We start from the raw sequence: 12,520 nt of genomic DNA, 5'->3' as shown, positions 1-12,520 counted from the left end.
CCCAAAGGTGGCTCTGCAGCCCCAGTCTGGAAGTGCTAATGAATTAGGTTTGGGCGGATATGATTTGCAGATGAAGATAAATTGCACAACAGAAACCTATGTGTGATGGAGTTCTAAGTGGAACAACTGTTGCACAGGGGCACTCCCAATCTTTTGGAGAAGAGATCTTAATCCAGTGGCATAGTGAAACATTACAGCTGGACACCTGGCCTGCTGCAGTGGGTGACCAAGACATCTAAGCCTCTTGTGCTCCACAATGCTTGCTGGACTTGCCTCCTTGACTCTTGATCAATCTCCTCCAATCAATCTGCTAGGGCCAAACTTCACTTGCTCTATCTCACCAAGAGTTGAAGTCCTGTTATCTACTTTCACCTGGTTTGGCCCATCTGCTGAGACAGTTTACTAGGGTGTGGCCACTGCATATATGCAGCTACTTGGAGCCACAGGTGAGAGCTAAGCACTAGGTGGGGATCAAGCAGACCTAGTATTGTGATACAAGCACCTCTATTTTCAATTTCTTATTATCCCTAACACACTGCTGACCCTCCCCCCCCAGTGGATACACACTGTGTCAACTCCTTCATTAGATTGTTTACCATTGCTTCGAGATCTCTTTCCTCATCTGTCACTGTTAGCTCAGGTCTCATTAGTTTCTAGGAATAGTTAGGATTCTTAACACAAATGAGCATCACTTTACACTTGCTCTTGCTGAATGACATTTGCTATTTTGATGCCTGCTCCCCCAATTTGCAGAAATCCCTTTGGAGCTCTTCACAGTCTTTTATTGTTTTACCATTCTGAACAATTTAGTGGCATCAGCAAACCTGACTATTTCACTAGTCATATCCAGTTCCAGATAATTTATAAATGTGTTAAAAAGCACCAACCCTAAGGTAGAAGAACCCTGGCAGACCTAACTGACTACATATCTCTTTTGTGAGAAATTTTATTCCTTATCTTTCTGTTCTATTCTTTAACCCACTCTTTAGCCACAAGAGGACTTGCCCTTTTATTCCACTGAGTTTAGGACTAGTGATTGAGAAGTGTTAAGATTATACACATGGTGGTTCTATTGATAAAGATGAATTGGGTATGTGGAGTGATAGTGAAGTAGTTCTCTTCCTCGTGAGAGATGAGAGGGTTCTGCATGCCTTTGCCTTGGCAGTAATTAGATTTTAGTGACAGTGGGATCTGATTGGAAGAAGAGGAGAATACATAATGAGTATTGAATTTGGGTGGTAGCTTGTAATGATATGTGGGAATGAGCTTGGGAGGCAGGAGGATGAGCTGTAAATCTGGTTTTTGAAGTTGTTGTTGCTTTAGTCAATCCTCTATATGAGCTTAGACGATGATGGCGAAGGTTTTCGGCATTGAGTGCACAAACCGGAACACATGTGCATGCATGTGCGCGCCAGAGTGCCAGAAACCCCAAAGACCAGCTGGCCAGCATGCACATGCCTGTTTTTTGGCTGGTTTCAGGATGGTTTTCAGGCCTTTTTCAGGCAGTTTTTGGCCCAAAAAGGCCAAAACTGCTGAAAACCAGGGTGGATAAAAATCAATGATTTTTTAAAAAAAATAAAAAAAAAATCAGATTTTTTTGATTTAAATCGGATTTTTTTGATTTTTATTGAATTTATTTTAATAAAAAGCTTTTGGGGTAAAAATCTATCGTAAGATAGTTTTCTATTTAAGATACATAAATAATTTAGTTTATTCAGCATGAAATGAAGCTTAGTTATGTAGTATGAGGCTATATATTCTGCAACACTGGGACTATCGGTGAGTCAACAGTGGGTCAAAGGCGTAGCAGAGATGACAGTTGCTCTTTAAAAATTATGATTTAAATCGAGTTGATTTAAATCAAGCCTTTTTACTAGTGATTTAAATTGTGATTTAAATCAACTCGATTTAAATCAAATCCACCCTGCTGAAAACGGCCCAAAAAACGACCTGTTTTTTGGACATTTTCTGGACCATTTTCAGGCCATTTTCAGACCTCCAGCACTCGCGGAAACTAGCTGGCCGGTGCTGGAAACCAGAAGAGCAACTGGTGATGGCACATGTACCCACAGAGTGGGCTCATGCGTGCCATAGGTTTGCCATCACGGGCTTAGACAGAAATTTCTAAAAGAAATTTTGAAGCATTTTTGCCAAGTGTAAGTAAAATGTACAAATACAAAATAGTTCAAGGAAATTGAGCAGAGTTATACCATCAATAAGTGTGTATCTAGGAAACCACTTGCCTTTCCTGCTAGGACTTTTTGTTTTTCTTGGATTCTTTTTTTCAGGACCAAGCTTCTGTGGCATATCTGATTTCAAACTTTTACATGGCCTATTGCTTTCATTTTCTTGGAAGCAGGATGTAGGGTCTCCACTGTCCTTGTTATTATTAATGCTGTCCTGCTCAACTCTTCCCATTGCATTATGAGAGTTTTTCTCAGTATTATGCTTCCTACTGTTACACTGATTTTCATTTTCATCTGGAGAAGAAGCCAAGCAAGTTTTGATCCTTTCTTCATGTATGTCAGTATGAAGTACATCTTCTAAATTTAAATGAAGATCATTTGTAGGAGATTCCCTATCATCCATTATAATGAACTTTATTTCCACTTTGTCCAAATAACTCTCAGCACTAAAATCAAAATAAAACAATGGAGATGTTAATAATAATCTTCACTACCAAGGTTTGCTAAGATTGTAGAATGGAGTGAGCTTTCTACCATTATAGATTAGTAGCATTTCACAGTTGTGAAATATAATCATCAGATTTTATAAACATGAAATAGCATTCTCTTGAAAAATTATAGTTATTTCAAAGAAAATGGCTTAAAACTCATATATCTACAGATGTGCATTTGTGAAAATTAGAATGTTGCGATTAGCCAAACACAAACACTAATTGAGAACTGAATATTTAACAAGATGTTTAAACGAAGAAAAGCTTACATTATAATTAGAATAATTGCCTTGCTAGTTCTTACATTAAGCAATTAATTATCCATCTGAGATACACTTTGTAAACCTTAAACTCCACATCTTTTATGATGTAACTTTCATGTCCTTTCTGAAATGGGGGAAAATTAAGTAGAAATACTTAAATATTTGCCTTTCAAAGATGAAATCTGACAGGCCTGTATAAGTGAGCATCGGTGGTTAAAATAATGGAACACATGATAAATTTGAAAGTTAAATTATTTTCACTATGATAAGAGGTATGACTGGAACTGTTTTCAAATTAAAGTCACTAATTTCTTAGTGAAAATACTTCCAGTCATAAATAGGAGAAGATTGTTCATATATTATTTATTGCCTCCTATCAAATTAAGTTCCCAACCTTTTAAATTCAGAAATAGGAGAGTACAGTAGTAAGAGCTAAATTACCTGCTGCCGTTAAATCAAGTTTCCTTTGAGTTCAGCTCAAGTCTTGGTAACTTCATAGGTATTCCATATGTTTTCTGAGCAAAAAGACAAAATTGATTTGCTATTGGTTTCTTTCAGGTTGTTAAATTGTGCATCTTTTTGATTCATAAAAGGTAAAGTTATTTGAGTCAAATTTGGTTCCTGATGATTGCATAGACATGTCCATGTTGTTTTCCTGGCAATAATACAGAAGTGGTTTGTCACTGCCTTGTTCTGCAATGCTGTTTTTTTCCAACTTCCCTGCCTAGCCTACAGCACTAGCATTTCCTGATGGATTTCTCATCTAAGTAGCAACCAGGCCACATCCTGTTTAGCTGCCAAGCCCAGACAAGGTAGGCCAGTAGAATTATAAAAACGTAACATTATAGCAATATATGCAGAGTCATACTAGATGTGAGACACTGGGGGAGGCTGGGAAAATAATGGAAAGTTGACATAAACAGTCAAGAGACAGAAGACGAGTTCATTGGTAGCTGACAAGAAACGGGGAAAAAATGTTTCAAAGAGACTCTGCCTTAATGATTACACTATAAATACAGGTTAGAAGTTACTGTTATAGTTTCAAGACAAAAATTAACTATTGAGTCCCACATTGCTGGATAAGATCAAAGAAGTAAGAAGTACACAGCATTCAGTAAAGGTGCCTTGGGCAAATAACAATTTTGGAAACTTATAATCAGCAATAAAATCTAAACCATTATTACTGAGTTATTCTGATAATTGTTTTGTTTTGTAGTAATATTTCTTTACCCACCTAAGTATTCAAACTGAAAAGGCAAAATGCTTTTTAAAAAAAATTATTTATTTATTTATTTATTTATTTATTTATTTATTTATTTATTTAATTAATTTATATACCGCCCTATTCCTGAGGGACTCAGGGCGGTGAACAGCGAATGATAAAAATACATGTAATACAAACGTTAAAAAAAACCAATTAAAATATACTAAACACTCTGATCCTAGATAATTCAAGACATCCCAGTTTAAAATAAAATCAAAAGCAATATAAAGGGAAAGTTAGGCCAGGCCGGCCTGCTGAAACAGGAATGTTTTGAGTAAATCATATTTATTCCATATGATACTTTCTATTTAATTCAATAACTTCATGCCAATTTTTGATACAAATTTTGATCATGTAACCATGGGGATGATGCAACGATTGTAAGTGTGAAAAACTGTCATGCCAATTTTTGGTATGCTTTAAAAATACTGCTTCTAAGCGGATATATTCAATATTTATTAGTTCTTGTACTAAGACTTATTTAATCTTATTTTTCTTCTTCTAACTTTTTCTATGTTATCTTCTTTCCCGTAACTCCTCATTAGCCAAGGAGACAAGTATTATTTACTGAACAAACAGTACTTTGTTAAATCTGCTGTTCAAGATAGCTTACAACCAACCTATCTAAAAGTAAGTTTAATTTGACAAAAGTTTGTCATTTTATATTCTGTGTTCATGTCATAAAAACATGCCAGTTGCCAAACTCACAAATTTTGATCATGTAACCATGGGCATGCTGCAACGATCGTAAATGTGAAAAATTGTCATAAGTCACTTTTTTCAGTGCCACTGTAACTTCAAGTGGACGCTAAATGAATAGTTGTTAAGTCAAGGACTACCTGTAGTGTGAAAATAGATCCAAATAGCATTGGATCTCTCAAATGCTTTCAAAACAATTATGTTCTAAATGCGCTGCATTTAATTTATTTTTCTATGAAAACCACCCAGGTCCAGTCTGTACAAATGCCTGCAGTCCAGATACTTATTCCAACATTAAACAAACCTCCAATGATTAAAACCTTAACTCTTGTTTAGTATTGGTGAAAATGTTACACTATGACATATATAGTTTATAAGAAAAAATGAACAAAAAAAATAACGGAAGCTTATGCCTCTGTGACTTGCGTACCAAGATAGTAGCATACCTTTGAAGACTGTCCTGTGGGGATGACTACATCATTTCAGGAAAAAGACTGAAACGTGTTAAATTTTTAATCAAAATTTTGTTTCACAATCTGAGGTATATTTTTACAGCCAATTATTAACTAGTCAAAATAATAAATTGGACTGCGTATAATGTATGCACTTGAATACAGGAATTATTTTCATATAGGACTATTACTATCACTAATATTGAGAGGTGCGACTTGGAGTTACTTATGATCTCCACATGCATTCTTGTAAATATCTAGCTGAATGGAAATATTAATTCCCTCTATCAGGGGTGAAATCCAGCAGGTTCTGGAGAACCGGTAGTGGAAATTTTGAGCAGTTCGGAGAACAGGCAAATGCCACCTCTGGCTGGCCCCAGAGTGGGGTGGGGAATAGAGTTTTTGCAATATCCTTCCTCCAGGAGTGGGGAGGGAATGGGGATTTTGCAGTATCCTTCTGCTGGAGTGGGTTGGGAATGGAGATTTTGCAATATCATTCCCCTGCCACTCCCACCAAGCCACGCCCACAGAACCGGTAGTAAAAAAAATTGGATTTCACCACTGCCCTCTATGATGTGATTATCCATTCTTCTCCTGTCCCTGCTCCCATATATGGTGGCAAAAAAAGGTTTCCAGGTATTAGCAATAAAACGAGTAAGGGAGTAGACAAAGCAGTGAAAAGAAAGAGCAGGTGGAAAAACAGGTACTTTTGTTGTTGTTTAAACAGAGATGTAAAAAGGGAAATGATCAGTTATCTGGGAAATAAACATATTAACTTATTTATCTAATAGTATTTATATTACACTACAACCTGTTGCACATGTACCTCATAATTACATATTTCTATAGGTATGTAGAATTAAACATTTATCTTTCAAAGTCTATGTTTTTTTTTTATCTTTAACAATTACACTAATAGAAAAACCAAAATTATTTTTTCTTAAATAAATGTCAAGAATTATTTTTTCTAAATTTCCTTTTAGAAAATCAATTAAAATTTAAAGCCACATTCCGGAACAATTGCTTATCTTCCCACTGTTCGACTTCTATTAAATTGAATTTGAAAAGCTGCAATGTAGTTTTGGTCAACAAATCATTTTCTGCCACAGCAAATGAAATTTCTTCTAAAAAAAGGTAGTTCTTGTTTATCAACCACAAATGGGACCATCAACTTGATTGTTAAGCAAAGCACTAAGTGAAACCATGACTGTGCTTATAGTCTTACCTCAATTATCCTTTGCTTTATAGACCTGAGAGGGTCATACATGCAAGGACTTCTTGCAAAGTTATTTCTTCATTAGTGTCATAATTGTAAATCATTGTTACACAAGGCAGTCACTAAAAGAGGACCATCTGTATGTGACTTTTTTATTTCAATTAATCTGTTTCTTTCAATCAATACACAAATTCTAATTCATTTTAACAGAGTAATCATTCAAAAGACAAAATAGTGGAAATTATACACTGATATCATCTCCACAACTTTTTGTTCCTTATAAATCATTTAATATACTGTCAGTTGTTCTTTAAATTTCTTACCTCCTTTTTGAGAATCTCAATGACTCCGTCTAGCCATGGCTTTTTCCTTCTTCCGTTTCCTCTCAATTAATTCACTCTTCCTTCATATATATAAGGGCGTAAGCTGGAAAAGGAGCAACCAGTGCTGATCAAGCCAATCAAAACTGGCTATGTAACGATTGAGGTGCTTCCCAATCTCAAGGCTGGGAAAATAATGACCAGAAGTCTATTAACATGAAAGAGTGAGAAGAAAAGGCTTAGGACTTAAATCCTGCCAGTGAATGACCAGGAGGACAAGTTTTGCAATTCATTCTCTCTCTATAACTAAAGTGCCTCAATATATTTCTAGCATTCTGGTCACTCACTTTGACATCAATCTACATTCATTCAGTACCCATTTATTCTTGACTTTCTTTCCTTCTTGTTTTACCTTAGCTATCCCATTCCCACTAACTTTTCTTTCTTCTGACATATTCAACTCTAATTCTCTATAATAAATAAGGCAGAAGCATACTTTTGTTTGTTGCACTGATCACTGAACCAAAATGTAGATTGTTTCTTGTTTTAAACAGCATGTATTTAGGTATTTGTTGCCCATCTCACTATCCAATGATCCTGAGCATTAGCATTAGTTTATTTTGATTAATCTACATTAAAAACCCTTTTAATTGCTTCATTAGAAATGTTGGCTTGTAAGTCAAACCACCTAATTAACCATGTTTTGTTGGATATATCCAGGGGTGAAATGTTACCGGTTCGCACCGGTTTGGGCAAACCGGTAGCAGTGGCAGCAGGTAGTTCAGAGAACTGGTAGCGGCGGCAGTGCAAGGCTCCGTCCACCCGCCCGGAAGTCGTTACCTGTTTTTTACCCTCTGCACATGCGCAGAAGGCTTTGCGCATGGGGTCCAAAATCACATGTGACATGCGCGTGCAGTGCACGCACTTCCGAACCGGTAGGGAAGGTAAGTAGATTTCACCCCTGGATATATCTCACTCTTCCTTTTCCTGCTTGTTGTTGTGACTCCGACCCCCGAGCCTGTTTGATCAGAGGGAGAAGACTCCGAAAGTGAAGGAGAGGAGTTGGCAAGGCCTCCCTCTCCAGGACCCTCCTCTCTGGCAATGCCTCAGGTGTCTTCCGAAGGAGAAGAGATAGGCCAGGAGCCAGGCACTTCCGAGTAGCTGCAGTTAGACAGCGATGGAGATAAGTCTTGGCTGGATCCCCGACAGCGTCGTAAAGACAAGCGCGCGCAACAGAGAAGGAGGCGTGCCAGAGTTTAAGCTGAGTCACTGGACCACACCCCACAGGGGATAAAAGGGGGTGTGGTGGCCATTCAGGCTTTGTGACGGACAAAACTGAACAGCTAGCAAGTCATACTGCGTTTCTGGAACTTCGTTATATGCCTTCCTTGGATTTATTATGGACTGGACTTGACAATTTTTTGGATTTGTGAACTTATTTTGGTTTATCTGACGGAGGAGGAAAACCTCCCTTTGTGAGTAAAGTTTTTGGCAAGCAGCTACTGGGTTGCTGCCAATGCTGTTATCTCAAAGAAATTCCTGACTGCTGGTTTTATTAACTCCTGGCTGACTGTTTGTGTGCGTGTGTGAGACGGGGACAGAACACTTGTGCAACTACAATAGAAGAATGCATACAACTTTACACTAATTTCCTCTTCTATTCTTTTCCCTCCCCCCTTTCAATATAAAATCTGTCATAGACAATTCAGAGGAAGGTGGAGTACTATAAAGAGAGGGTGGAATTATAAAAGATATCTCCTTTCTTCTTCTATCAATGGGATCTTTTAGTGGATAAAATGTTCTCTGTATTTTTTTACTCTAATTTGAAAGTTATTGTTATTTATGTATTTAATTATTTACTTGATTTTTACCTTGTTGTACTGTTCCAGCAAACCTTAAAATTGGCTAACAAAATTTAAAGCAAACATATATATCCATATCCCTACAGAATTCCAAAACAGTAAGAAAGTGATAGCCTGGTCCTAATACTCATGCCAGAGGCACCACTCCTGACAGCATCTTTAAAGGGCCTACCTCACAGGGTGGTAGCTGTGGGGGGAAACTGGAAAAGGATGCCTTATGTATACCACTTTGAACTCCTATATGAAAGGTGAGCAGAAAGGGAGATACGGTAGCACTCTATTTGAAAAAAAAATATAGCACAGTGGAAGGTTAAAATCTAAATGATGGACATGGAGTAACAAGTTTAAATTACAAAATGACTCCAAATGAATATTAAAAAAAATTCTTAAGAGAGTTGGGAAAAGGCGTTTTAAGGGTACTTTGTCAGGGGAACCAATGATCTAAAAAGGATGTCAGTCACTTTTGTTGAATGTGATCATATAAGGGATGGAGAATATGTTCCCAAGATTGGTTTAATTTGGATTCCCTACTGAGTTTGAAATTGAATTTGATAGCTTAAATCTCTCCTTTCTAATTCCGATTCTACATATATGGCTTTACAATTTGGATTTCCAACATGTGGACTGGGGCCTGATGTAAGATACATAATCTTCTACAACATTATTACAGATATGTAGTCAACTGTGAATCCTAGTAGGTGCATTCATAACCGACAGATGCCCAGCAAGTAACCTTCCAATTTAGGCAAGGTATGGCTTCAGAGACTTCTCAACCTTCACAGTTCCCACATTCTATCTCAATTAATATTTTGTATTTTACAAACAAAACACTATATTTGCTAGTAATAGCTTAAAGAAGTTAATACTTTGTTTTAAAATGAAACATTATATTGAATTATCCTCCAATTTCATCTGCTGCCAAAAGGATTTATAAGTCACTACCCATTTATCAGTATTTTTAATTAACAAGATAATATTTTTATGATTATTACAAATTCCAATTTCCTTCTGTAAAAATAAGATGTTCGTGCTTCTTTATATTAAAAATAATAATCTGAATGTCCTCAATTGCTTTAAGTTCTATTTATTTCCATTTTAAACAGCAGCACTTACCATATCTGTAAAAGTAAAATGCTTCTCAAACATACTGCAGGGTAAAGGAGATTATCATTTTAGGCACAGAGTTATCTAGCTTCAATTCTATCTGCCAAAAAAGTAAGAAATATAAATGTTAATACATTAAAATAATAAATGCCTTTGTTAGAAATCTGCCACAAGAAGATCAGAATTAGTGGAACATAGTGCCAATTCTTTTTGATTTATTAAAATGACATAAACTTTAGTCTTCATAAATTACTGTAACTTTATTGACTTTCTTCAGAAAGCAAAACCTTTCTAAATAAATAACCTATCTAAAAAAAAGAAAGAAAGAATGCAAAGCATTAAGGATCACTCATCTCCCCACCAACTGAAAACACATAACTTGATCATAATCATAATGTGGGAAGGGCAGGTCTTTGTAAAAGTGCCAAGGTATGAAATTCTTTCCTTTAAGGAGACTATCTTGTTACATAACAGATTTCTGTTTTGATGGTAGAGCAGAGTTAACTTAAATTCATTTTTTTCAGAATATAAAATTTAAAATTGTTTATCAATGCAGTTAGATAAGTACAGGTAGCCGTTGATTTACAACAGTTCATTTGGCGACCTTTCGAAGTTATAAACAGCACTACAAAAAGTGACTTTTGACAGTTTTTCACACTTATGACCGTTGCAGCATTTCCATGGTGACGTGATCAAAATTCAGACTCTTGGAAACCAACTCATATTTATGATGGTTGTAATAGCCTGGAGTCATGGGATCACCTTTTGCAACCTTCTGACAAGCAAAGTCAATGGGGAAGCCATATTTACCATCCTACTAACTTAACAATTGCAGCGATTCACTTAACAATTGTGGAAAGAAAGGTCGTAAAATGGGGCAAAACTCACTTAACAAATGTTTCAAGTAGCAACAGAAATTTGGGGCTCAATTGTCATAAGTGGAGGACTACCTGTAATACATATTTTATTAATGTTTGAGAAACTGTGGCTGATTGCAAAATTTGAGCTTTCCAGTTTATTTTTTTTACTTGAAACTTTGGAAAATTACTATGTCACACATTGCTTTGGAAAAGTTTGTCTGTTTCAACAATAGTTTGCCATGTGGCTCTAGGCTGGAGGATGCTGTTCAAGAAGAAGAAAGGAACTTGCATGGAAAAATAAGTGCTGGTATTCTCTGGGTCCCAACCTATAGTCATTCTGCATTGAATAAGATTATTACAACCAATATATAGGAATGTTGCTGGTTGGGGAAAAAATGGATTTAAGTAGATACAAGAATATAATCAAATTCTTGGACTGAGCTGGTGGGGAAGGAATCACCATTTACTAGATTTCTAGTATAACTTATATGTCAGATATTTAATATCTTTTTTCTTAAAGGTCTTGCTGAATTTCCCACCTTAATGCTAATATGGCTGTTATATTTATAAAGCCTAATAATTATTTACTACAGTTTTAATTATTGCCACAGGATACTTATGAGATAGCCCGTAAAATACTGCAACATGCAGTACTGTGAGTGGGAGGGGTAGATATGGCGGGAGCAGGGGGCCATATCATGTTAAGGGAGCACGCACCCGCTGTCTCCAAGCGGTAGGGTGCTCCGGCCCCCAAGGCTCCACCCGTTTGCCAGGTTGCACAGATCTTCACGGCCCGGGCCTTTGTCTGATGTTGTGCAACGCCAGGTCCGTAGTAAATAAAGCCCCCCTCATCTGTGATCTTGTTCAGGAGGGGGGAGCAGACCTGGCGGGTATTACGGAGACCTGGTTGGGCCCGGAGGGAGGGGTCCCTCTGGTAGAAATGTGCCCACCAGGCTTCCACGCATTCCATCAGCCGAGGTCACAGGGGAGGGGCGGGGGAGTAGCGGTTATTATTAGAGAAGGCCTTAGGCCCAGGGAGACCACTGTACCTCAGACAGCTGGTTGTGAGTCCCTCCTTGTGAAGTGGGGCCAGGGGGTTCAGATGGGTTTGCTGATCACGTACCTGGCTCCCTGCCGCGTGGCAGCAACCCTGCCTGAGCTACTCGTTATCGCCGCGGTGGCGGTTGATACCCCCAGACTTATGGTCATGGGGGATTTCAACCTGCCGTCCGTGGGTGAGACGTCTGAGGTGGCTCAGGAGTTCATGGCTTCCATGACGGCCATGGATCTGACCCAACTAATTCATGGCCCTACGCACACTGGGGGAAACACACTGGACTTGGTTTTTGTCTCTGGACAGTGGTTGAGTGATCTTGAGATAGGGGATGTAGTCATCGAGCCCTTGTCATGGTCGGATCACTCTCTCCTTCGCCTTGACCTTCGTACCGCGGCACCCCGCTGCAGGGAGGCGGAACCGATAAGATGGTACCGCCCCAGGCGCCTGATGGAACCCGGTAGGTTCCAGACGGAGCTTGGGCCAATTCCTGAGGTTCTGGCTCACGCCTCGACTGGAGACCTAGTGGCCGCCTGGGATAGGGCGGCCGCTGGGGCCCTGGATCGAGTCGTGCCTTTGCGGCCTCTGACCCGGCGCGGATCTCGCCTGGCTCCTTGGTTTACCGAGGAGCTGAGGGAGATGAAGCGCCAGAAAAGACGCCTAGAGAGTAGTTGGAGAGCTAGTCTTTCTGAATCGGACCGGACACTGGTTAGATCCCATATTAGGACTTACCTAGTGGCGATAAAAGC

At 38.3% G+C, this 12,520-nt stretch overlaps 1 protein-coding gene across 15 annotated transcripts in view; it reads right to left on the bottom strand.

Moving 5' to 3' along the window:
• The window catches only part of CNST (consortin, connexin sorting protein), a 40,209-nt gene that overhangs the window by 22,859 nt on the left and 4,830 nt on the right, over nt 1-12,520 (bottom strand). For 2 of the 15 annotated variants that reach the window (XM_034428202.3, XM_087883009.1), the window contains exons 2-5: nt 9,867-9,957; nt 6,895-7,076; nt 3,382-3,595; nt 2,244-2,632 (exon numbers count right to left, since the gene is read on the bottom strand). In XM_034428202.3, the coding sequence (XP_034284093.2) occupies nt 2,244-2,589 (346 nt within the window). In that variant the 5' untranslated portion in view covers nt 2,590-2,632; nt 3,382-3,595; nt 6,895-7,076; nt 9,867-9,957. Of the gene's footprint in view, nt 1-2,243; nt 2,633-3,381; nt 3,596-6,894; nt 7,100-9,866; nt 9,958-12,520 lie in introns of all 15 variants that reach the window. The other 13 variants (XM_087883004.1, XM_087883010.1, XM_087883006.1 and 10 more) reach the window with 8 other exon arrangements.

The sequence above is a fragment of the Pantherophis guttatus genome, chromosome 1, assembly GCF_059756535.1.
Source record: "Pantherophis guttatus breed Tessera chromosome 1, ASM5975653v1, whole genome shotgun sequence".
In the NCBI taxonomy this organism is placed as follows: Eukaryota; Metazoa; Chordata; class Lepidosauria; order Squamata; family Colubridae; genus Pantherophis; species Pantherophis guttatus.
This window is presented reverse-complemented; position numbering and strand designations above follow the sequence as displayed.